This window comes from Perkinsus marinus, assembly GCF_000006405.1.
Source record: "Perkinsus marinus ATCC 50983 genomic scaffold scf_1104296969090, whole genome shotgun sequence".
Lineage (NCBI taxonomy): Eukaryota > Perkinsozoa > Perkinsida > Perkinsidae > Perkinsus > Perkinsus marinus.
The window spans coordinates 439,203-462,325 of record NW_003202922.1 but is presented as its reverse complement, the minus strand read 5'-3'; the positions used below and the strand labels follow the sequence as shown (position 1 = coordinate 462,325).

Genomic DNA, 23,123 nt, shown 5'->3' with positions numbered 1-23,123 from the left:
AAATACGTTTGGTAGACTTGGAAATCACTGTGCCTTCTGGCCTGTTGCTTCCTCGGCCGATGACGGCGTCTCCTCTCCTTCATGATGTGTCTTCACCTTCTTGCACTTTCCTCCAGGCCAGCCCGCAGCTGCTCGCTTAGGACCCCAGTTGGACTCGGGGTTCGGCAGGAACCTGAGAGGATCGAATGCGGTTGCAAACCAGCACAAGGCTATCACATAGGTGTCCTCTTCTTATGATGTTGCTCTTTATCGCCTTCACTCCCGGGTTCTTTAGCATCTGAACGACTCGTGTATGACACTGATGAATATTCAACTTCATACTCGACGTCGGTATATTACCGCCGACCATTCCAAATGTGAATGGCGAATAAAACATAAACAGGAACGAGTCATAAATCATGAGTACTGGCGAATACAATATTGTCGGACATATGTTTAGACTGTCGAGATCTCAAGCATGCACGCCCCTTATAAACATACACATTCACTCTATATACAGATGTCAGCATACCGGAAAGTTTTCGGCGAAAACTTACCGCCTTTAGCGACTGGTTCATCAAAGTTGATCTTCCGCCAATCTCGATCCGGGAGGCTGCTGGTTCCCTGGTCTAGGAAGCCCTCTACCTTCGGTTTCAGAACTACATTGGATGTTTCCTGATGCTGCAATGCCCATGCCCGTGCCTGAACGGAGTCAACAAGTCCAAAGAAGCATGCGAAAGTAGTTAACAGTACGAGGATGAGCGGTACCCACCAGATCGAAGACAACTTCGGAAGGAGCATCAGTTTTGATAGCCATCGGTTCTCGATGGAAGTGACTAACCTTGTAGCCTAAGCGGGAGCACCTACGACCTCCTTATCAACAACGGGGCCTTACCGAGCTTGACCAGAGTATTCTTGAACTTCTGCAAAGGGCAGTTGGGGGCTCTAGTGATGGACATCAAACCATCTAGTGTGTAGAACAATGGGGCAGCAGGCAGTTCCATCGACACAGCCGTGAGCAAGCCATGAACCTAAGCCAGTCGAGAAATCCATACCCAAATCCCTCCTGCATGTCAGACCTTCTTCCAAGCAGTGATACCAGGATACTTCTCAGCTCTCCCCACAGTGTCCGAGCTCTCAGCCAACATAGCGCTCACAAAGGAAGCCTCGTGAAGGGGACCCGTCCAACACGGACCTCCCATCGCCTGAACATGGTCATCCAGCAAGTAGAAGTCCAAGGGGCATTACCAAACGTCCTTTGCATACAGGACATGTGGCCGGCGGTGCAGTTCCGCCATGTTCACCCAATAGAGTGCCTGGTTTCAAAGTGGGATTCTTATCCGACTTCCTGAAACGCCAAGATCTCAGTGCTTGGCACCCTTGTACTAGGTTTCTGCTCCAGAGAGGAGACTGCTAAATACTCACGATATTTTCTACCGCTACTTCTCTACGTGTAACAAAATTCTTATATTTCAGAGCCGATGCACTCGACGAAGTCAGTACAGTAAAAGCAACCCATAGACTCGTGTGCAATTTCACGACTTCCGCACAGGAAGGTTTCAACGGCAAACTCCGACGAGACGGGTTAGACATTATCGGTGTTGGTTTGCCCACTTACGGTTGTGCTAGAGGGGACAGCTCGTGCCATTCACAGTTAACACACTGCAATAAAAGGGACGTGTCAGCTGCCAGATTGCCGCAATCCTTAGGAGAGTCGACAACGCGAACAAACACCTGTTGTTAATAATAACGATGTCAGATCAATGTCAGACCACTTACTCTATAGTAGAAGTCGATGCTCAGCGACAGTAAAGGGACGATCGCACGCTTCCTCCGCCCAGCAGCGCTCGATATAGCATGCAGCATTAGTCGCAAGGCTAGTTCATGACAGTATCTGAGAAAAGGGTGTGGTGGAAGGGCCGAATCCCCATCCTCCCTACTTCGCTTTTGGGGCGATGCCACCGTACCGGTAGTAGCAGACGTCAGTGTGGTTCCCACAGAGTACCTGGGCAGAAGGGAACGAACTCGCGCTAGCATGAGCATTTCATATTCAAGATATCATCAACGACAAACCAACGACTCAATCCGGGTAGACCTAAACTATGATTCCCGAGTTGGCGAGTTCCTCAGCATTTACCTATACTGTGCGAAAAAATCCGTTCGTACGACCGTTTTTGATAGTCACTAAGCAGTGAAATTTCTCAAACACACCAAGTACCCAAAACTGAGATAACTTCAGGAATTTCCCTCCGAATGTACTTAACCCGATCACTACGCTACATACGGCCAAGCAAGCGTTTGATATCCACCCAAAAGCTCCTCTAGTTCTCTCTCCCATACTACTGCTGAGTCCGTACACGTAACACAGAGGAGACCTCCATTCTTGACAGAATTCAATGCTCCATCCAAGAAGGGCGAGGCGCTACCATAGGGATCCAGATCGATCACCTAAATATGATTTCAAACGGCCCCTCTCATTCGGTGGCCCAGTACATCGTAAGCCAAGTCGTTGTGCTGCATATGTCTGATACAGTCCGAATGGCTGGCCTCGGCGATGCTCTCGGGTATGCAATTGTGCCTGATATGACAGGGAACTCTGCCTCAATGCTAGGCAGAACCCCACCGACTTGAGATTAGCTTTGATGTTTTCTGCAGCCTTTTCATCCAGATCGTTCACTACCACATGCTTCAGGTTTTTCACTTCCTTGGCGTATCGGACCGATCGTAGCCCAGAGGCCGCCATCGCCTCGAACACCTGTGAACAGCAACTCCCTTCAGTTCATAGTCGTACGCATCTCAGAGCCTTCCAAAAGCTCTACTACTACTACTACTACTACTACTACTACTACTACTACTACTACTACTACTACTACTGAGTACTACTACTACTACTACTACTACTACTACTACTACTACTACTACTACTACTCTGACCCTGAATTCTGAAGCTGACACGCACTAGTTTTTGACTTAACCACGGGTGTGCATTAACATTCCAACGATCTTCGTTTCAAATGTCAATTCAAAGCTGACGAGCTCAAGTCAGCGTTCGTTGAACCCACATTACCGTGAGGCCCTCGTTGTTCTTATTGAGCTCCTCCGTGATGGCCCTGCCAGCCCTCCCCGGCGGGGAATGGTCTTTCCTCCAAGTATCGAAGACATTCAAGGCTAATACCGACGTGTCTCTGTTGAAGACCTGACACCAGTGAGAATACACCACATCCACTTTGCGTAATCCAAGAAATTAATCAATAAACCAACTGCATCCAGATAGTCACAAAGCTAAGGAAGCCCTACCCAGAGTCACCAGTCCCAACGAATGCATAGTTCATCGCGCATGGGCTCGAGGGGCAGCACTATGATGACGGCACAAGACACTCCGACAACCACAAACAGTGCATGCCAGTTTGATATGCATGCAAACGTCATTTTCCGGAGTTATTGAGAATCGATCGGGAACTATATCGCATAAACAATATAGACACTGCTACGAACACGTGCTGTGATAAGAGCAACTACTCGGAACTGTGAGAGCGATAACTTCACTATATAATTAATTCCAGAAAACAGCGCGTATTTTTCACATTTGCATACAAGATTAGCATACACTACCTATACTACCTGGACGTTGTTATAAAAGACCTTATTGCCCTCGATGGGGAGCACCTCCGCCAGGCCTTCCCGTATCCTGCCGTTATCTTGGACACCGTTGTGAGCTGGTGGACTGCTGATATCAGCCATACGTAGGAGTAACAATAACCGGTCCTGCGATAAGCAAACCTATTTCCTTCATTTCGCGATTGACCCACCCCCTGCTCAATACGTCATTATTGACCTAAAACCCCGGCTATTATTGAGCTAAAGCCCCACGACTGGAATGCGCTGATCCCATCTGATAAAACTAAAACGCAGAAGCCCATCGATCTTGATAACTTCATGAAACATCTCAAATTTCTAACGAAAGCTCTTCCGTGCATCACTGGTTCACCCTCATTGACCGATGGGAACAAACCCACAACTGAATGCCATAACTTCTTCACGTAGCTGAGTCAGCTCTGGAGGGGGAGTGTTATCCAAAATAGCAAGAAAGTCCTTCAACTTCGGACCCGACTGCTTCTGAACCTATATGAAGACATTCCAACAAAGAGTCGTAAACATTTTGTAACCTGCAAGCCAATTTCCACAACCCGGTGAATGAACTGGGCGATTTTGCGGAAGTCTTCCTCCTTAGCACCGCGAGTGGTCATAGCCGGAGCGCCGATACGAAGACCCGACGGAGTGATAGCCGACTTGTCCCCGGGGACCTATGCAGCTTAGTGAGTTCAGTATAGAGCGCATATCAACGTACTGTGTTTTTATTGAGGGAGATCGCCACATGATCACAGAGTTTCTCGGTCTTATTGCCGTTAATACCTCTACTACGTAGATCCAGTAGGACCAGGTGGTTATCAGTCCCTGCACGATGAAGGGCGTAGTACTGCGTAAAATGACGCCTCCACACTGCTTACCCCCAGAGACCAAATCATAGCCGAGTTTTATCAGCTCATCCGCCAGAGCCTTGGAATTCTTCACCACCTAAACCGGATCATACCAGAAACAGAGCGCGGCAGAGTCAGCGAGATTTGTACCTGTTGTTGGTACTGCTTGTACTCCTCCGTCTGAGCCTGCTTCAAAGCCACCGCCAAACCAGCAATGATATGATTATGAGGTCCACCCTATATAACGACTCACAGTGAGAGATAGCCACAGAGCAGTTTACTTGTAAACCGGGGAACACTGTAGCATTGATCCTATCCTTGTAGTCGTACATGATAGGACCACCATGCTTATCAACACCTAAAACCATCCTTCTTGTGATACCATGTGTGATTCTATACCCTTCTGGCCCACACGGTAGAATATCATCGCGCCACGAGGTCCTCTTAATGTCTTATGACTAGTGGTAGTCACAACGTCACACAGCTCCTACAAAGCGCCTTGTATTCTGCGTGTCACCATGCCTTACAAAGGGAGATGGGTGGACTCCAGCGGCGACCAGACCAGCCACATGCGCCATATCACAGTGAAGTATAGCACCGACTGAATCCGCAATGGCTCTAAGACGGGCGAAGTCGAAGTGGCGAGGGTATCTGGAGTCGCATCAGAATACATATTGGACCTCAGAACAACTACGCAGAATAACCGCAGATCAGAAGCTTAGGTCTGAAACGTTGAGCGAACTTTTCGAGTTCGTCATAGTCAATGAGACCAGTCTTCTCATCCAAACGGTACCTGCCGCAGACCAGCTGTGAAGTGTCTGGATAAGTGTGTCTTTGGAAGCACTACGGCATAGAGGTATAAAATTTAGATATCATGGAGACCTTTTTGGTATCAGTTTGATAGCCATGACTAAGATGGCCACCATGGGGTAAGTCGAGCGCCATAATGCGATCGTGAACATTCAGCAAGGCAGTGTACAAGGCCAGATTGGCAGGAGAGCCTGAGTGGATGGGAGCATCTCAGACTCGAACGAATGACTCTTTGAGGATCTCACTCACCACTCAAAGTCTGTACGTTGACTCCCCACTTAGCCGGATCAAGTTGAAAGGTCTCCAAGGCACGGTCCATGCAAAGGGTCTCCATCTGGTCAATGAACTCGTTGCCACCATAATATCTGTCGACGAAATTCCTAACAACAGCACGACTTAGATGACTACCTAGCCCCAGGATAGCCCTCAGAATATTTATTGGTCATGACAGACCCAATTGCATCGAGAACCTGCTACTGGTATAAAGTGCGTAAAAGTTAGAAGGGCCTCTACCGCCTGACTCGTGAAGTTCTCTGACGCAATCAAACAGACGTTGGTACGCTGACGTTCCTTCTCATGCTCGATGATATCGAAAACCTTGATAATGACGGACACTCAGCAATGGAACATAGGCGGAAATCTCTACCGCAGGATCAGCCTCCTTGAGGTGAGTATTCATAAGCTCTGCGGACATGATGATCCAAGAGTAAAGACTGCCACCAAAACAGACTCAATCTCGAGATCTCCGAGTAAATGTGAGATGATTGCACTTTCTATAAGTTCAATACACACCATGATTACCATAGCAATGGCGGGTAGACGAACGATGGAGCTGAAGCTTGAAAATATGTCTAATGAGATACGATCACACGGGCAGGAAAGATTAACCCTGATCGATCCCAATCCAATCAATTCCCATATGAGTATAAAGCAAGGGCGTTATATCGGCGTGTGCTAATTTTTGCATGAAGCTGGATATTCATGGCGACTTGGTAAACGAAAAGCAGTGAGCTTGGAGCTGTAACACCCCTATAAACGCCGTCTGGTGATCAGAGATCGAGCAATTTGCAAAAACGCTACCACTGATCCTTTCATGAACAAGACAAGGTGAGTTAGTATCTATATAGAGAGCTTTATGCTTCGCCGGAGAAACGACCGACATCATACATTTCAAGAATGCCGAACACGACACATAACGTCGAAGGAGAACGCAATTTAGTAATGCATCATGGGAAGTCGCAGTGAATACACGACTTGCCCGGGAGGCGACGGCAGGATCGATCCTGCGAGCTACTTGTATGGAACAAATCTTAGAACAAGAAACGATCTCGGTGGGACTCGAACCCACAATCTTTGGTTCCGAAGACCAACGCCTTATCCATTAGGCCACGAGACCACATGAAAATTTGATAAGACCGGGTGGGTCAGTTAGACATGAATGGGCACAACCGAAGATCCTCGTCAATCCTTAGGTCAAGCATTTGAAAAGTGTTCACGAGTCATGAACTACGACCTGACCCAACCCGCCACTCGGAGCCTCTAGCAAGCTGGGAAAAGAGAGGTATCTCCAAGTTAATGCCTCATATGATACTGCACTGTGCGGCATTCCTCCTGAAGGAAGGAATCTTACCTACAGTACTTGAGAAAGATTCCTTTGTAGCCTACAAATTGTAGGGCTGACTGGTATGAATGACCGCCTTGCCAGACACTCTTAAACGTTCCAGCTCCTTCAGTTGATTCTACCCTCTCAGCATCACTATGCCCCATTCCTAGCAATCAACCGATGAATCACCACAGTGCAAGACAATCGAACTGATAGAGATGATCTTCAAGCGTTTCATTGCCCTTTGAGACCACGTATATTCCCCGTATCAATAGAGATCCCTGGGTGCTGACCATCGCGCGGAACGACACCAATCCACCAAGTTCAGCATCCAAGGCTAGTAACAGCAAAGTAAACACCCATAGTACTGACTGGTAACTCAACCCGGAATAACACTACGCCTGTGGGAAACATCTAAAAAGTAACGCACGGTTCCTCTGCCCACAAGCAAAACCAGATTTGCCATACACGGCATTTACAACTCATCCCGGTCGGACTGGGCCTTCTCCCCATCCTCTTCCCTGTCCGAAAGTTCCGGGAGCTTCTGACCCTTGACGATCTTGAATCGGCCATCACCGCCAAGGACCTTATCGACTAGATACTCTACGCCATCTTTATCTCCCGTGTGCCTGAGAAGACGGAGAATGCCTACCAGTGTCCACGACCAGCACCTACTCTTCGTCATCATCATCGAATTTGCAGAATCGAAGACGCTTATGAGGGTTGAATACGACAACATTGGGGAACTTGCTGATACCAAACATCTCAGCCCATGCTGGCTCCTTCGAAACATCGAGCCATACCCAACGAAGCTTGGCACCCCTACAGTCAAAGCAGTCATGGGCCTATTCGAATGAGCCTCCAAGCCGCAGGGTTCGTACCGGTTGTGAAGCTGTGAAGTGAATCGGTCCCTGAGCTCAACAAGGCCATCCTCCTCCTCCTTCGACAATGGGCCGCCTTCCTTCAGGTAAATGACACAGTGGCCCTGAAACGAGCAAAAGCGAATGCCGGTCTGAAACACACTAGAAATTCATACCTCTCCACCATCGAAACAAACATGCTTAGCGCTTCTCTTCGTAATCTCGGGTATCTCCTGTGCAAGCCAGGGTCTAGAGGGCGCCTCAGTCTCACTGCCCGACCCAGGTCTCGCAGTTTCCTCAAATCCACCTGCGAAGACTCATGGCAATCAGTCTGCCCCCGAGTAAGGTTACCCCCTCTGGAAAATGTCTCTCTGTGCAGATTGACCCAGTCGGCGATAGGAATGTACGACACCTCCCCTTTATATCTACAAGGGCGCATACACGCTATTGGAAACCGGGACTGGGATCAGTCTCACGCTTCCGGCTTCTTCCCAACAGCTTGTTGCAGTAAAATCTTCGGAGCTTTCTTGACGCCAAAGCGTTTGGCTAGATCCGGCTGCTTCTTGACGTTCACCAGACCGAACTGCATCTCCTTGCGGAACTCGTTGCCTAACCAAGAGCTCCTGCTACTCTGGTGACAAAAAGAACGAGACTTACTGAGCGCCTTGAACATCGGTGGAGGAGAATCCTTCTCGGTGAACAGCAGAACCTTGGGCATGGCAGCATCAGTGGTAAGGAAAGTATCAACATCTGACCATAGGGCATGAGAGATGCGTCAACAAGCCCAACGGAAGTGGATTGAAACGCACTGGCAGCATCCAGCTTTTTGATCAACTCGGTTGGTAGGTATCTCAGGACGGCCTTCTTGACGTCGTGAGCCTCCAGCTTGCCTTCATAGATGAACTGCGGTATGGGGTTGCGGGGGTAAATGACCAACTGAGAAGCATCAGAAGTGGCTGACTCGATCGCGGCGGCTCGAGACTGGCTACCTTGGGGCAACCCTTGATGTTGTTTTGTTCGCACAAGGCACGGTTTTCGTCACAGTCTACGGCACCCATTTTAACCATACCTGCGCACAGCGACTCCTTAGAGGGATTCTGCGATGCGATTGCCTACGCTTGGTTTGTTGGGCGACCTCATTAACCTTATTGAAGTCCTTAACAGGAGTACTGTCGTCGTAGAAGAAGACGGCACTGATCTGCCAGTCTCTGTGACGCTCGATAACAGAGCCGAACGATTGAGGATTGAGCTGAAAACCAGGGAGATGATTCCGAGGCGAGAACAAGAGGAATCAGCATTGAACGAAAACGCCGCTACATAAGGTACGTACTCGTCCGCCCCACATTACCTTGACAACATCATGTTTACTAGGGTCAATCTTGACTCTGGCCTCGGCCACAAGTGCAAGCAGAGCTGCGACCAGCGCTACTAAACGCATCGAAGACGGTAGCATGATTGAGTTGAAAACTACTACAACGAGGCACTCAAGGTTCAACGATACGTGGAGCATAATGTGCTCACTGATCCACGATGTGAAGATACGCGCGCGCCATTGTAATCGATAATTTTCTTCGACGAAAATCATATGCCTAGCGATGCCGTTGGCCTCGCTCAGTCTGTACGCCCCTTCGTTGTCAGTTTCGATAGTATATGCAGCCCAGCTTGCGACGCTTGGCGGCAAGTGCTCTTTCAGAGGTAGCCAGTAGTCAGAGCACAGCGGCAGCCACTGTGGCTGCATTGAAGACGCCGAAGCCCAGCGAAATCGCAGGGTTCTACCCAAAGAAGCGAGTAATAAAGGATCTCCTAGGGGTATTCCTAGATTATGCTCTTGCACCCTCAGCCGGAGCCGCAAGAGGAGAAAACGGGTTTCCGGGGCTGGAAGCCCTTCGCTGCCTTCTTAGCGTTCAACGCGCTCCCTATCGGATATGCAGTGTAGTACGCAGAAGACCTCTGATACCACGTGTAGGTCCTGAGCCCAGGTACTACTTTCGCAACTCGGTTGAGAACAAGTACAAGGAGTTGGCTGACAACGCCAAGCTAGCGCGTATGGATAGCGAACAAGTAGGCTGTTGACACTTCCCTCGATAGTGTAGGAGTCCTAGTCACTCTCAGGCACTACAGGCAGCTCGTGACTTGACCAAGAGAGCATCACAGGCACTACTTCTTGGTCCTGATGGAGAGGTATGTCACTGAGGAGCGGGGAAGTGAATATGCGGGGCTTTCAGGTTGTTAATGTGTCACCGCATGTGCCTGAGGAGAGGGCTCTGAAATTGCCCTCGGAGCCGATCGTAAAGGGCGTCCCGAAAAACCAGGTTACGGACTCGTTGATGGCAGAGTAAGAGAGATTGGAGTAGCCCTACTTAACCTCATACCGCTCCTTTTTCAAATCTTCAGATATACCGGCGATCGAGTACCATTCAATATGATTCACTTTGCTGTATCCTCGAAGAGCCTTTCGATGGGAGACCTCTCAGGCAGCCGGAACATGACCCTGGTTTACATGGACACGTCTACTGGACGACTTATCACTGTCCAGGGGACCGCCACTGAGATCGACGATGACGATCTGAAGCGCTTCTACTGGAGGCAGCGTTGGGCTGAGTATATGGCTGATGATCGTTCTGATTATGTGCTCCTGCGTTTGCGACCTGACATCGTCACGCTGCGCAGTACTGGGCCGAGCGACCGCCACTGGACTCCAGTTCGGGTAGTAACGAAGTTGGTTTCATCGTTTTCAGCGGTGTAAGATTGGTCTATCTAGGTTCGACGTTCCCTGGCAGATGAGTGGGAGCTCACTTCACCAAAAACAGAAGATGTGCCTGCCAAATCGGCGTAGGGTGGGGGGGAATTTGGTGTACCAAAAATGCTCTTAATTGTCGTTTCTTAGTAGCTCAGGGCTTGGGGTTTTTGATATGAGTCATCGAGCTGTATTCAAGTTTTCATTTCCCTTTACTTCTATTCGTATGTCCAGTCTTCGTCTCATCACATCGAAGGCTCTCGAGGTGCCCACTCTCAAGGTTCAGATCGCAGCTAAGATGGCCAACATGCCTCTCACGTGCGAGAACTCGGGAAGCGCAAAAGTGGGTATAGGTCGTGCGATTCGATGGAAATGTGGTATGAGATTTTCGTCCATACTTATCTCTGCAGGTTTTGGAGCTCTTCAACCCCAGCACTGCCACCGCCCCTACCGTCCGGTACACTGGTCCCGTCTTGCGCTACATCAGCCGACTGCATGCGGACAACAGCGTCTGCGACCAGAAGTCTCTCGGTCAGCTCGCCTCGATCGAATCTTGGCTTGACTTCGCTGAGCTCGAACTCAGCCCGGTTGAGAGTGGCCTCAGCATGCTAGAAGATCACCTCAAAACACACACTTACCTCTCTGGAGACTTCCTCAGCATTGCCGATGCTTCGGTCGTTACCTCATTGGTGACTGGCCTGGCTTCTGAGTCTGATCTGTAAGTGTGGAGTAGTGCTGATGGTTTTAATGATCACGGGCATGTCCCGCGTTGGCTATGAATGTCAGTCTACTGCTTTTGATGGCGATCTCTGTTGTGATCTCAGGGAGGACTATCCCAACGTCCTTCGGTACATCCGAACGTGTCTGGCCAACCCTGCTGTGGCTGATGTGCTCTCTCGCTACGCTGCTAAGTTCCCCGTTCCCGAGGTCACCCCGTTCGTGCCTGGCAAGGAAGAGGTCGAGTCCACCGACTCCGAGGTGAGTGAGTTGGACGTGTCAACCAGAATTGGATTTGAACGAAAGGCTCCGGCTCGATCTCTGTGGTTAATTCTGGTTTCGTCTGAATCTTCGGAAGTGGTATGGACTTAGCCGGTGTGATATCATTTCGATTCTTGAGCATTACGTTTAGGTCACCAAGGAGGAGGCCAAGCAGCCTGAAACCAAGCAGCAGCAGTCGAAGAAGCGCGCTGCTGACCGACAGAACGCGAAGGTCAGCCACAAGGAGGTACGCCGTTGTTACTCTAGCTCGGTGAGGCTCCTCGTTTGACTATCAGCTTTCCATGCCATCCCCCGAATCCGTGCCCACCAACACTGTTGGCCCCATCCCCGAGGGAAGCGAGCCCCCGATCCATCCCTATTCGAGCTGCGTTGGAGGTAGGTGCATATATCTTATGCCCTGTTGGTGATGCTTGCATCTATTCAGGCCGCACTCGTGTGAAGGATATTCTACTGAGGACCGATGGTGGTGCTGGCCTCATTGGCAAGACTGTAATAACAGCTTTCCTTTCTGTGCTATATTTGCTGGCATGTAGGTTAGCGTTTGTGGTTGGGTCAGAACGAAGCGAAGCCAAGGCAGCGGTTTTGCATTCGTGGAGATTTCAGACGGCTCCTGTTTGCAGGGCCTCCAGCTGGTCTTGGACAGCAGTTGTCCTGATTTCGAGGGTATACCATCTTTCCGGCGACTCAGCTGAGCTCTAGCTCGTGGTAGGTGCTATTGGACAGATCGCCACCGGTGCCTCTATACAGGCAATCGGCTCTTTGGTGGCTAGCCCTGCCAAGGGTCAGGCTGTAGAGCTGAGCGTCCGTGAGAGCGGCAAGATTAAGGTGAGCTTATTGCGCTTGCTTGGTTCTGGGTATCACAACGCCCTTGTTCAGGTCATTGGCGGTGTCGACTCTGCTGCATATCCTCTTGCTAAGAAGCAGCACAGCAGAGAGTTCCTCCGTGAGATCGCTCATCTCCGTCCCAGGACCAACCTCATTGGCGCTGTCGCTCGCGTGCGGTGAGTGAACATTTGATGGAAGGGACGTTGTTTGTGACTACTGTGTGACTACAGGTCGTCCTTGAGCGGTGCTGTTCACGCTTTCTTCATGAGCCGCGATTTCAAGTATGTTCATACCCCTCTTATCACCAGTGCTGATTGCGAAGGTGCAGGAGAGATGTTCCAGGTAGTCCAGGAATAGTCGCGCACTTGTGTAGATACGAACCGCGACTCTTTCAGGTTACCTCGTTGCTGCAGAAGGCCGAGGGTGCTCATCAGGACGTCAAAGTGGACCCCAAGACTGGTCGTTTCGAGTGAGCGCCGCCTTATTGATCGGCCTCAGTTATAGTGGAGGTCTTGTCCCTTGCTGTTCAGCTACAAGCAGGACTTCTTCGGCCGCCCGACGTATCTTACCGTATCTGGTCAGCTCAACGTTGAGAACTACGCTTGTGCCTTATCTGATGTGTATACCTTTGGTCCTTGCTTCCGTGCTGAGAACTCGCATACTTCACGTCATTTGGCTGAGTTCTGGATGATCGAGCCTGAGCTGTGCTTCGCTGATATCCACGATAACATGAAGTGCGCTGAGGAGTTCATCCAGCACTGCGCCCGTCATGTCCTAGGTAATAATGAGCCAGATCTGATAACTGGTAGTTGAGTCATAGTAGCTGCTGTGGGTGACCAGTGAGCTATGTGTTCGTTTGAGATGGTTGATATGAAACAGTCACACTGGTTCGCTAACTTCTTCTGATGCGCTGTGCTCCCCATTGTACGTGCTCTTTCCTATCGTCAGCTCATTGCCGAGAGGACATAGCTTTCTTCGACAAGTTCATCGAGAAAGGTCTCATCAAGCGTCTCGAGAACTTGATCGCCGAGCCCTTCGCCCGAGTCAGCTACACTGAAGCCATTGAAAAGCTCCTCAAAGCCCAGAAGAGCGGGAAGGTGAGACATTTGCAGATACCAGTTTTCGTTTGCGGGCAATCTTCTCGTTTTCAGACTAAATTCGAGAACACCAACATCTACTGGGGCTTTGATCTCGATTCGGAGCATGAGAGGTGTGCCAGGTGGAGCATGGGGGCTTGTGATGAGCCGCTTCAGGTATCTCACGGAGAAGATATACAAGAAGCCAGTCATTGTGTATAACTATCCTGCTGCTATTAAGGCCTTCTATATGCGGGCTAATGCTGATGAGGAACCGTCCAAGCAGACCGTGGCCGCCATGGACATCCTCGCTCCTCTTGTCGGCGAGGTGAAACCGAGGGAGACATAACTCCTTCCCTTATATAGTTGGACAGGTATGCGGAGGTTCTGTTCGTGAGGAGCGTCTTGATGTTTTGGATAAGAAGTTGTCTGACCTCAACATGGACATCGAAGACTACTGGTGGTATCGCGATCTCAGGTGAGTACGGGTTGCTAGCTACTGCATTGGCTGTCGATTCCCCTGTCTCGTTAGGCGCTTTGGAAGTGTTCCTCATGCCGGCTTCGGTATCGGTTTTGAGCGCCTTATTATGATGATGACTGGCGTGGAGAACATCCGGGATGTCATCCCCTACCCTAGGTAAGATCCACCTACTACTACGTCCCCGTTGAGCTCATGGTAGGTATCCTGGACGCTGCGAGTTTTAAGTAGTAGTTAGGAGGAAAGATGTAGATATGGCTACAGTAGCACTCAGTGGCTGTTGGTCTTCACGCAATTGTCGCGCGCCGTAAAATTGTTTCTTGTGTAGAATCTACAATAGAATAGGCAGCGACAGTGGTGCGAATGATCGCCATTTACGATTCCTGTTCTCTAGTTCCCTCGTGGAGTTCCACGAAAAGTAACTGCTCCTGTTGTGTTGGGCGGCTCGCTTGTGCTCGGGGGTAGTTTTTGTTGCCGTCAGTTCATTCGTCACCTTTTTGACTTTCGACTATCTGAAGACCAAATATGGTAGCATGCTCAGTCGAGGTGATTCATGCTGTGATCACTTTGGTACTCTCAGCCCGCTCCTCGTAAAACAGCCCTCAAGTCTGAGCAGTTCGAGCAGAACATCACGAAGCGGGGCAGAGCTTCTCAGGGAAAGAAGTAAGACTGTCTTGAGCGTGAATGTGCACGCACGCGCAATCTCCATTCAGGAAGGAGAAGTATCCAGTGGGGCCTTGGGTTCTGGGTCTGTTCCTATTCGTGGTCGTCGGGTCTGCGGTGTTGCAAATTATAGCATCGGCTCAACGCGGCGGGTTCTTCTAAGCCATCTGTTCTCCAATGAGGTCACTGCAGAATGGCTGGAGGAGAAGGGGGTTCATTTTTTAGCGAGGGTGCTAGTAATGGTTGCAGCCCTTCCCTATGGGGGTGCTGTACTTTGTGTTATGGTTTTGGCACTATCGAACACGTGGTTCTATGAGCCACTATACACTTCATCTGCTGACACAGTAATGCTCTTACACAAGCTGTTGCGTTGGAGTTCCCACTGGAGTGGTTAAGTGGAATGTAATGAATTCGAGTGACCGACTTGGAGTTGTTCCTCTTCAACACTCGAGTGGTGTCGTTGTTGTCGTATGCGCTCTTATTGAGCACAACGCAGTCTGTTGGGGATCAGCGGGAGTCTTTGTTCCGGTCTGGACCCCACAACACATGCAATGGCTGCAATGTAATGTTTTGTGAAGGCTCGGTGTACCTAACCATGCCTGGAATCGAACTCGGCAGCTAAAAAAGAGGAGTCCGACAACGCGGTGACTCACTGACGGCAGACAGCTAGTCATGTCAGGAGTTCTCTGGGAGTTACGTCATGTTTAGCGAGAGTGGTTCGTTCATGTTGCATTCAGAGGTTCAAAGCCGTAGCTATATTCAAGTCTGGTTGGTCCTCCCTAGTTGACTACTACTAGTTGTAGCTATCGTTTGGAATTTCGCGAAGTCTGGTGAATCTGTGGCGGAGTCATCGGAGTCGTGTGAATAGAAGTGTCTTTCGTAGTTTGTTTCACATTGCCCGACCCTACTCCATGCGTGTGCTGGATCGGTCTCTTCTCCTCGTTGGAATGGCTATGTTGTTCCATGCTGCCTATCGGATGAACGCCCAAGTGGAGCATACAGCGGTAGCGGAGCTGAATACGGTAACGCTGTGTAGGATGGGGTCCACCTGCAATAATGCATACCATTGGGCAGGGCGCATGTGATTCGCTTTGTCGAATCGGTCACCCTGGTTAGCACAGAACTACACTCTTCTAGAGGAACCATGAACTTAGTGTTAATGCGAGTGTTACAGTCCATCAGATAGTCTCAATGTTTCAGGAGATGCCTGCATCGGAGGTTGAAGAGGATACTATGGGAACAGCATTCATAGTTGCAGTAAGTGCACCTCGGACTTTTCTCTTGATTCGTCCCCTTTGTAGGTGGTTCTAGAGAGCGTCATAGGAGCATGTATCGCGTTCATGGCGGTGATAGGGGATTTCAAGCCCATCAGATTGGCTGACCAGAAGATTCACATGTGAGTAAACGGGCTCACTGCATCGTAGTACGAGTGGTAGGTCTTGGGACTCGTTGAATGCACGCCCATCGTTCGTGCTATACAAGAAAGACTCAGCGGCTCGGCAGCTGTTGCAAGTGGCGGTAAAGAAGTCGATAGAAAGTGGGAGAATATGTCCGCCTCCAAAGGCCTAGCTTGCAAAATAACTATTGTTTCCTTCACACTGTGATGGAGTCACGTTGGATGAAGTAGCAGCAATAGCCTCATGATACTCAAGCCAAGGATGTGATCCTTTGCTCTTATGTGTTACAGAGCAAAGGATGCTTGGTTTCCCACTGATCAGCTTACCTATTCGCGGTGAAACACTTGTTGCCCGACTCAAACGACCGAATCTTCTACGTAGAGCCTAGTTTCTCCCCCCTCTGTCATGCTGAAGTGTATACGTACGAAAGCTGGGTTAAAGAGATCCAGTGTCTTGCGATGTCAACACTACTATGTGCAGCTGTGTATTATCCCAGCTCACCTAAGCTGTATACTCAGTTTGATGATACTACCAAGCATTGTTGTTGTTCATGCGTGTAACGGACCGCGGCACGCAAACGCATAGATTTTCCCTTTTTTTCATAGAGGTAGAAGTGTTTACAGACGTGATAGCATTGTGGAATTGATGAAGAGCAGTGCTGTAAGTGGCGCAATTTTATGTGATCAAAAGAGGACACTTTTTTGTGTCGAGCTTAACCACGCGTTAGTCGCTATAGCCGACAAGCGGAGGGACAACTGCCACACAGTTTCCGACGCATCGCGGGAGACGGGGAGTGCTGGAAATTATCTATATCGCTTATCGGGATATGTCTGAGGGATGGTAAGGGCAATGGTGATATCGCAGTTGAGTTAAGAAATGTCTCGCGCGGCGACATCAACTAAGAGAGACCAGACGATCAGGGAGAAGAAGGCCTCTGAGGCCGTTCCGCCACCCATGGACGCCATTTCGGTCTTTACATTCTTCTGGTCGCAACTCATGTTACTCCAATGTGTCAAGCTTTTCTTCATATTCAAGAGTGAGTACCGCCAACCAACTGATCGCGGGGTGCTTCACAAAGTATTGTTTTCTTAAATCAGGTTCGCGCACTGTAGAAAACGCCATACCTCTAGTTTCTCTGGCTGTTGTCGACTTCCTCGCTCTAGTCAAGCCACGCTGCCGTTATGTGACGATGACTTCCCTTTTGGTCGGCTTTGTCGTCATCTTCATCACTGGTCACTACAGTAACCACATTTTCGCCGACATCGCCCTCGGATCATGCGTAAGTTTTTTCATGTCGTGCCGTTAGCATGAGGAGAATGCCTTCCCCTTAGGTGTTCCTCACATACAAGAACGATCGTTCAGAGTGGGTGAACAGAGCCACGTGGGCTATGCGTGCTATGATAATCGCCCTCTACTTTGTTACTGGAATCGATAAGATGAACGGTGGCTGGGCCAGCCACGAGTATAGCTGCTGTGTACGTCGGGTGATCCCCGCCGTCGGCGGCTCATCATTGTTCTCCTCAGATTCTCATGTTCGGCGGGTTCGTCGATCTTCCCTTGTTCAAGTTCTGGGTTCCTTCTTGGGCCCCTTGGGACTTCATGCCTCATCTCGCCGTCATCATTGAGATAGGCCTTCCCATCGCTCTCCTCCTCGCGGCTGCCAAGGGTAAGTCCTCCTGTGCAGGCATCAGTTGCTCGTCTTACTGATGCTCCTCGTAGGCACTTACTTTTGGCTTCGCTTCGTGTGCTTCTGGGGTGCCCTCTTCCACTGCGTTCTCGCTGAGACTGTATCTCCTATGAGCGTCTATCCGTTCACCATGGCCATGGCTCCCATGTACACTTTCGTAAGTTCACCTGGATCTCTATCGGCTTAGTTGACGATCTCCTCAGGTGCTCCCCGAGCAAGCGGCTCTTGTTGCCAACAAGGTTCTCAACTGGTTGAATGCGCAACCTGTTCTCCGTTGGGGCGGCTTCCTCGGCATCTTCTTCTCATTCGTGAGCGCTTGGCCTCAGCTGATGGCTTCCGATTTGAACGGAGCTAGGCCATTCGAGTAAGCCCATCTTCATGTGCTGACCACTCTTGTCTCTTCTCCAGTGTTGAAAATGGAATTCTATTCTCGGTGTGGTTGCTTAGGTATCCCCCCTACGGCCTGTGGTCATTCGCTGCCGTGTGGAGTCTGTGTTCTTGCGTCTATCTTCTCTGCGTTACCTTCTGGCCCGCACCCAAGAGTGATGTCCCCGTCAAGAGGGTCTACGCTAAGCGCAGTCTCCTCGGCAGCCTCCCATGGATCTTCATCTGCTGCCTTGCTGGTAGGGTTGAATTCCTTGTGGCTGTTTTCCCGTTCCAATTTGTGCCTTCCTCAGCATGCCCCTATCTCGGGATCCGCAACTACCCCGCCTTGGCGATGTTCTCAAACCTCCGCACTGAAGGTGGTCAGCCCAACTCCTTCGTCTTTGGTGATGATTTTGATTTCCTCGGCTACCAGAGGGACTACGTGACGGTAAGCCGTCTCAGTCGTCGCCCTTCGATCGCATCTTCCTCTTCACAGATTCACAGCACCAACATTCCAAGCGTCGAGTGGGCACAGGTAGACCTTGGTCAGCTCTTCACCGGCGAGACTAAGAGGTTCCTCCATGAGTACAACATCTCTAGCGAATTCTGGATCACTCCACCTGGCAAGGGCTGGCCCTACCCACCCACGAGGTACTCGTGCTGAGCTTGTGACGTCTATGGTCGTATCCTTTCTCGTTCAGGGAGTTTGTGCCTTATTCTACTCCCTTTGTCGAGCTCCGTCGTCGTGTCGCTGAGATGAAGGACCTCCCCAAGGATGCTTACATCAATTATACTCGCACGCAAGCTCCTCCTCAGTTGTAAGCCCTTCAGTCTCTCTGGAATTTTCAATTATTCTTCCTCTCAGGCGTCTCGCTAAGGTCTGGGATCTCCTTGGAGTGGCCCATCCCATGGACGATCTGTCCAGCCCTGTCAGCCAGGACTTCGTCTACAACAGCACTGTCCGTGGTACAGAAGATTTCAAGGACCTTGAGACTCCTCTCACGCCTATGGTGAGTTATTCCTTGGTGTTGAACGTGTACCATGTTTTCCATCTTAGGAGAATCGTTTCGTACGGTTCCGTACTTTCGATCTGTCCTACAGTCCGTGCCGCCATTAAGAGTCGAAAGCATTTGTGAGATTCGGAAAAGTAAAGCCGCGTGTAGGGCTACTGCTGTTCAATCTAGTTCCAGTGATATAAGTTGGTTTCTATCCACGTACCGGAAAAACCGCTATTTGTGTTCGTGAGTTCCAAGGCTATAGGGGTATCCTGGGCTTCGGGGGATTTTCTGGGATAAGACCCTCGGTCTTATCGGAAAGATTCGGAAGATATTGAATTGGGAAGATTCATTGGGAAGATGTTTCGGCGGTTCTTATAACGGCTTGTGGAGGTAGAAGTCGGAGATGAACGTCTTAAAAAAATCGTAGACGCGAGCCCCATGCGGACAGACTGGGATTCCAATTCGTAAGGCGCTGAGGAAGTACTCTCAGAGAATACTCGTGAATCCATGAATGTACGTTCGTAGTCTCTACGCAATCTCTACGTATTTCTGAGAATGTAATCTCTTGGAACGATGGCCATGGATGCTGAATCTTGGAAACTACTTCACATCGTGCTTGATATCCACCAGCTTATTCACCAAATTTCAAAGAGTCAGGTCCATGAAGGGTGCTGGCTAGTCTGCAGAGGTTGCGAAGCTGAGAAAGCTAGCGAAATCTAGGGTCAGTGACCGGGCGGGCCTCCTCACCGTGATATAACTCAATTATGATCATTGTAACCCAATGTGTAACAGTTTCTGGTGCTGAGCAGCGTTCACAGGAAGGACGAGACTTTGATGAGAATGAGCGGTTTTCAGTAAGAAATCCCGTCGATGAAGGATGTCGATTAAACGATTAACGTCAAGTGGCTAACGTTTCGTGATTGCCATGAAAGATTATTGTTTTACCAGCCTTCTTAGCTTAGTTGGTAGAGCACCCGCTTAGTAAGCGGGAGGTCGTCGGTTCAACTCCGGCAGAAGGCTTCTTTTACGACTCATTCTTAGCTCCGCGGCAGTGTTGAGGCAACCTCAAGTCTGTCCCGATCGAGGACATTTATTGTACTTCCAACACAATAACCGTCTTGTCGCACGTGACATCGGTATTATCGCAATTATAGACGTCACGAATTCAATCGCTATCGTCCTTCAATCGATGACTAGAACCTAAATTGAATATGCTATCGGAACCTTTCTAGAGGTGAGAAGTGCGCGTAGAGTAGGGCTGAGGTGGACCACACACAGAGATGGAGAGATCGAATAGGGAGTATCAATTCATACCCGCTAGCACCGACAAACCATCAACATCCTACCGCTGAACGCTCTGAAGGTCTCTCGACGGCCGTCGTGGCCAACGGCGCCATAGTCGTCCATTCCGCTACGCGACGCCACACTAAGTCTCTGGGATACTCTGTGCTCTACTGATACCGCATATGTCGGCACGAATTGCTCAAAGAAGTAGTCGCTCTGAACTCGGTATGCCAAGACCTACGGCGACATCTGCAATTGTACTTGATCACATCACGCCAACCCACCGCAGTAACGAAGCTGATTCCCATGAAGACTACTGATAGGATGAGAACTATTGAGGTCAGATTGTAGAAGAATGCTGAATATTCTATCGTTCTGCCATCGTGGGTCTCGACAGTGACGCTCTGAGGCAAGTTTTATGGTCCCAAGACGAGCATCTTAACCGCTGGAGAGCCCTTGACCCACTTCAACGCCTGTGGCGAAAAGCCTAGAAGGCTTACGGTCTGTGCCAATTGCCCGGAGGAGTAACCTGCGGTAAACAACTCACCGGTAGTAAACCACATTGATGCCAGTAGGAGGCCTCACTCGATGAAATCGAAAAATGCGTTGAGACCGGCAAAAACGGCATACATAGCACAATGGGATATATGCATTTTGCACCTGAGAAGATAAATTCACCCCGGACGAAGCAATAGACTACTCTGGCCCGGCTAGATAAGCTGCATAGCTTCCCAGTATACAAAGAACTATTCCTGCCCACACTTGCCGTGTATAGAGCCGACCAACCGAGCCTACGTGAGGAACTCCGAAAATGCACTCGAGCTGAGATGTTTACATGCGAGCATCATGAAGGCACAGATTCCCATGCAGATGCGCAGTATTTTCACTTTGCCTGATAATGACATCAAAGTGAACCGTGTAGGAGATGGCTTGGCTGTACCCTTTATCGCGGGTGGCAATTCTATATCATAGTTGTCATCGTTGAGCAAGGGATTGGGAGTAGTAGCCCTTGCTGCCATGAATCTCCTCTGGTTAGGGTGGGAGGTCCAACAACCCACACTGTGCCACAGCACTGACGGTCTTTATTAACCAACGCGACTCCGAAAGGCAACTTGAACATCGATGATTCACACGCCCTAATACTATGCAGGAACAACATGTAACGAGGCTCCGGCTTAATGCCAATCAACAATCGCTTTTGACCGTGGCAATGTCGGATGGTGACACCTAGGTCCAAAACAGTGCCATCACACAGGAATGCATTGGCATGTACTGATCACTCACCTTGGTTTGGCCCAACTATCCGATGGTCCAGTGTCACCCGGGATTCGGACTAGGAATGTCTTCGCCTGAACGAGAACGACAGGTCCCTGGCTGTAACCAGGCGATACCCCTCCCCTCACCTTGTGATCCCGAGTAGCCGTACCAAAGCCGAACTTGGGCGCAGTCGCAATACGCGAATCGTGCTGCTCACCGATACCTGAATGCAGATGCTCTGTCCATCGTGTGGGTTGTTAACCTTCCCTTACTGCTGATGGCACCCCGGCTTGTGGAATCTACTCTGTCCATGGTATCAACAGAGCTTTTCTGAGAACGACAAGTACTACCATGCTAGGCCACTACTGTTTTATCATGAAGTCATCCCGATACAATCACAGCCTTCCACCATAGCTAGCCCCTTTGGGCTCACCTTACTGCGTTCTCCAGCCCTCCGAGCCTTACTGAAGGTGTATGATGATAGGTTGCGTCTGAGGTTATTGATTCTACCACACAACCGCTACCGATGTGCCCGATCCCACTTCTGACTGAGATGCTGTGTTCCCATGCTCGTCGGCGAAGGGTATGTTCCAGGGCCTACTACTGCTGGCGTTTGGCACTCTGAAGCCAGTATCTGTAAGAGTAGGAAACTCCTCCCAAAGACCATCCTATTCCCCAGTAATATGCGGCATTATAGACTCGCACCTTAGTTTTGGACCCTAGTATAGCGCGAGGGGCCCGTGGTGTCCGACTAGTCTGCTTGTCATCAGGGCTATAGGCCGTGGGTCCAGGAGATATCCTCCCATAGAAAGCAGAAGCATGATTCCTGAACAGTGAGCCCATAAGAGAATCCTACCTACATAAAGATATTTCTGTGATCTCGAACGTACTTCAATATAGTAGCATTCTTGATATGCCCTTTGGGGTCTGTACCGAAGATGGTTCCTTTAACCGTCGGATATTTGAGGGGTTGGGAGTCTACCAAGGCGTTAGTCAAATCGACTGAAGAATCTAAGAGAGCAGTACACTATGTGGCTAAAACAGGAGGCATCGTGCGCCTTGGATAGCATACCTGGATAACGCTTCTTCTGAGAGGGTCGTTGTGCGGCTGTACTGAAGGTATAACTGTGGTCCTCAATCTGGCTCTCTACACGATACACAGGCCCTGGGGAGCACCTAGGGAGATCACAGGCAAACCCCTATGGTGGAATTCTGGTCATACCTCGGGGGCATGAGTTTCTCGTGCTCCTTAGAAATGAACAGCTTCTCTCGAGCGCCTCTCGTGCCGAGCCCAAAGGAATACGATGGACGTGTGGGTTTGAGACTGTCCCTTTGGTGACCAACCCTGAGTGAACCGCCTTAGGCAAGAATTGGGCCCAGCCTTGTTGCCTTACGCTGGAACACTGAAGGAATCCACTATTGGATAACTCATCGCTGCTGCTATCGTGAGTAGACTGAGAGAGGGCAACGCAGCGACTATGGGCACAATTTTACCATCCTGCGCCGTTCGACTTGCGCGCGCCATTCTGATCGATTATTAGGCACAACTCCGTGTTCTTCGTGGCCATCGCGAGTAGCACCTTAAATAGAGCGTCAATGTAGGACAAAACCGGCAGAACGACAATT

General features: G+C 49.9%; 8 protein-coding genes and 2 non-coding genes across 10 annotated transcripts; 5 read left to right on the top strand and 5 right to left on the bottom strand.

Annotated features, from left to right (window-relative positions):
- Nucleotides 1–7: 7 nt before the first annotated feature.
- Nucleotides 8–3,720, bottom strand: Pmar_PMAR002985 (conserved hypothetical protein; the record flags this gene model as incomplete). The annotated part of the gene is made up of 15 exons (XM_002768149.1): nt 8–172; nt 217–277; nt 537–681; nt 752–828; nt 875–1,010; nt 1,059–1,184; nt 1,228–1,327; nt 1,598–1,713; nt 1,759–1,873; nt 1,920–1,984; nt 2,323–2,427; nt 2,473–2,557; nt 2,607–2,734; nt 3,047–3,175; nt 3,601–3,720. 15 exons carry the CDS (start codon nt 3,718–3,720, stop codon nt 25–27), a joined length of 1,656 nt encoding a protein of 551 aa, XP_002768195.1. The 3' UTR covers nt 8–24.
- Nucleotides 3,721–3,969: 249 nt separating this feature from the next.
- On the bottom strand, nt 3,970–5,961 carry Pmar_PMAR002984 (serine hydroxymethyltransferase, putative; the record flags this gene model as incomplete). The annotated part of the gene is made up of 14 exons (XM_002768148.1): nt 3,970–4,101; nt 4,146–4,283; nt 4,328–4,434; nt 4,488–4,554; nt 4,608–4,694; nt 4,739–4,815; nt 4,857–4,944; nt 4,985–5,108; nt 5,152–5,250; nt 5,305–5,458; nt 5,517–5,632; nt 5,676–5,737; nt 5,781–5,864; nt 5,914–5,961. The coding sequence occupies 14 exons, from the start codon at nt 5,959–5,961 to the stop codon at nt 3,970–3,972; spliced, it is 1,383 nt and encodes a 460-aa protein (XP_002768194.1).
- Nucleotides 5,962–6,590: 629 nt separating this feature from the next.
- Nucleotides 6,591–6,663, bottom strand: Pmar_PMAR002983. The gene has a single exon. It is a non-coding gene; the product is annotated as a tRNA-Arg (tRNA).
- A 682-nt stretch (nt 6,664–7,345) lies between these two features.
- Pmar_PMAR002982 (heat shock protein DnaJ, putative) lies at nt 7,346–9,183 on the bottom strand (the record flags this gene model as incomplete). The annotated part of the gene is made up of 11 exons (XM_002768147.1): nt 7,346–7,499; nt 7,546–7,692; nt 7,752–7,855; nt 7,907–8,037; nt 8,082–8,155; nt 8,207–8,339; nt 8,388–8,480; nt 8,540–8,690; nt 8,720–8,799; nt 8,847–8,979; nt 9,079–9,183. 11 exons carry the CDS (start codon nt 9,181–9,183, stop codon nt 7,346–7,348), a joined length of 1,305 nt encoding a protein of 434 aa, XP_002768193.1.
- A 1,478-nt stretch (nt 9,184–10,661) lies between these two features.
- Pmar_PMAR002981 (asparaginyl-tRNA synthetase, putative) lies at nt 10,662–14,225 on the top strand. Its single transcript, XM_002768146.1, has 18 exons — nt 10,662–10,810; nt 10,878–11,185; nt 11,292–11,445; nt 11,597–11,692; nt 11,742–11,841; nt 11,891–11,955; nt 12,000–12,129; nt 12,176–12,291; nt 12,343–12,467; nt 12,522–12,633; nt 12,687–12,760; nt 12,822–13,069; nt 13,240–13,388; nt 13,443–13,501; nt 13,545–13,695; nt 13,742–13,845; nt 13,900–14,004; nt 14,048–14,225. Exons 1-18 carry the CDS (start codon nt 10,694–10,696, stop codon nt 14,070–14,072), a joined length of 2,238 nt encoding a protein of 745 aa, XP_002768192.1. The 5' UTR covers nt 10,662–10,693; the 3' UTR covers nt 14,073–14,225.
- Nucleotides 14,226–14,370: 145 nt separating this feature from the next.
- Nucleotides 14,371–14,670, top strand: Pmar_PMAR002980 (stress associated endoplasmic reticulum protein, putative; the record flags this gene model as incomplete). Its single annotated transcript, XM_002768145.1, has 3 exons — nt 14,371–14,391; nt 14,426–14,508; nt 14,559–14,670. The coding sequence occupies 3 exons, from the start codon at nt 14,371–14,373 to the stop codon at nt 14,668–14,670; spliced, it is 216 nt and encodes a 71-aa protein (XP_002768191.1).
- A 749-nt stretch (nt 14,671–15,419) lies between these two features.
- On the top strand, nt 15,420–15,908 carry Pmar_PMAR002979 (hypothetical protein; the record flags this gene model as incomplete). The annotated part of the gene is made up of 3 exons (XM_002768144.1): nt 15,420–15,530; nt 15,709–15,765; nt 15,810–15,908. 3 exons carry the CDS (start codon nt 15,420–15,422, stop codon nt 15,906–15,908), a joined length of 267 nt encoding a protein of 88 aa, XP_002768190.1.
- An 873-nt stretch (nt 15,909–16,781) lies between these two features.
- Nucleotides 16,782–19,146, top strand: Pmar_PMAR002978 (hypothetical protein; the record flags this gene model as incomplete). The annotated part of the gene is made up of 12 exons (XM_002768143.1): nt 16,782–16,941; nt 17,003–17,184; nt 17,237–17,380; nt 17,430–17,571; nt 17,625–17,749; nt 17,796–17,956; nt 18,040–18,215; nt 18,270–18,406; nt 18,455–18,609; nt 18,660–18,776; nt 18,824–18,968; nt 19,016–19,146. 12 exons carry the CDS (start codon nt 16,782–16,784, stop codon nt 19,073–19,075), a joined length of 1,704 nt encoding a protein of 567 aa, XP_002768189.1. The 3' UTR covers nt 19,076–19,146.
- A 757-nt stretch (nt 19,147–19,903) lies between these two features.
- Nucleotides 19,904–19,976, top strand: Pmar_PMAR002977. The gene has a single exon. It is a non-coding gene; the product is annotated as a tRNA-Thr (tRNA).
- A 702-nt stretch (nt 19,977–20,678) lies between these two features.
- On the bottom strand, nt 20,679–23,065 carry Pmar_PMAR002976 (hypothetical protein; the record flags this gene model as incomplete). Its single annotated transcript, XM_002768142.1, has 14 exons — nt 20,679–20,769; nt 20,826–20,900; nt 21,036–21,132; nt 21,181–21,299; nt 21,525–21,589; nt 21,644–21,720; nt 21,770–21,827; nt 21,931–21,988; nt 22,022–22,131; nt 22,203–22,323; nt 22,388–22,508; nt 22,570–22,673; nt 22,720–22,842; nt 22,992–23,065. 14 exons carry the CDS (start codon nt 23,063–23,065, stop codon nt 20,679–20,681), a joined length of 1,293 nt encoding a protein of 430 aa, XP_002768188.1.
- Nucleotides 23,066–23,123: the final 58 nt, after the last annotated feature.

Bases quoted from the DNA above. Each gene is read 5' to 3' on its own strand.
- Pmar_PMAR002981 (XM_002768146.1), top strand. From the start codon at position 10,694: ATGTCCAGTCTTCGTCTCATCACATCGAAGGCTCTCGAGGTGCCCACT. The intron at 11,186-11,291 runs GTAAGTGTGGAG...TTGTGATCTCAG, and splicing joins CTGGCTTCTGAGTCTGATCT to GGAGGACTATCCCAACGTCC. The intron at 12,130-12,175 runs GTATACCATCTT...AGCTCGTGGTAG, and splicing joins CAGTTGTCCTGATTTCGAGG to GTGCTATTGGACAGATCGCC.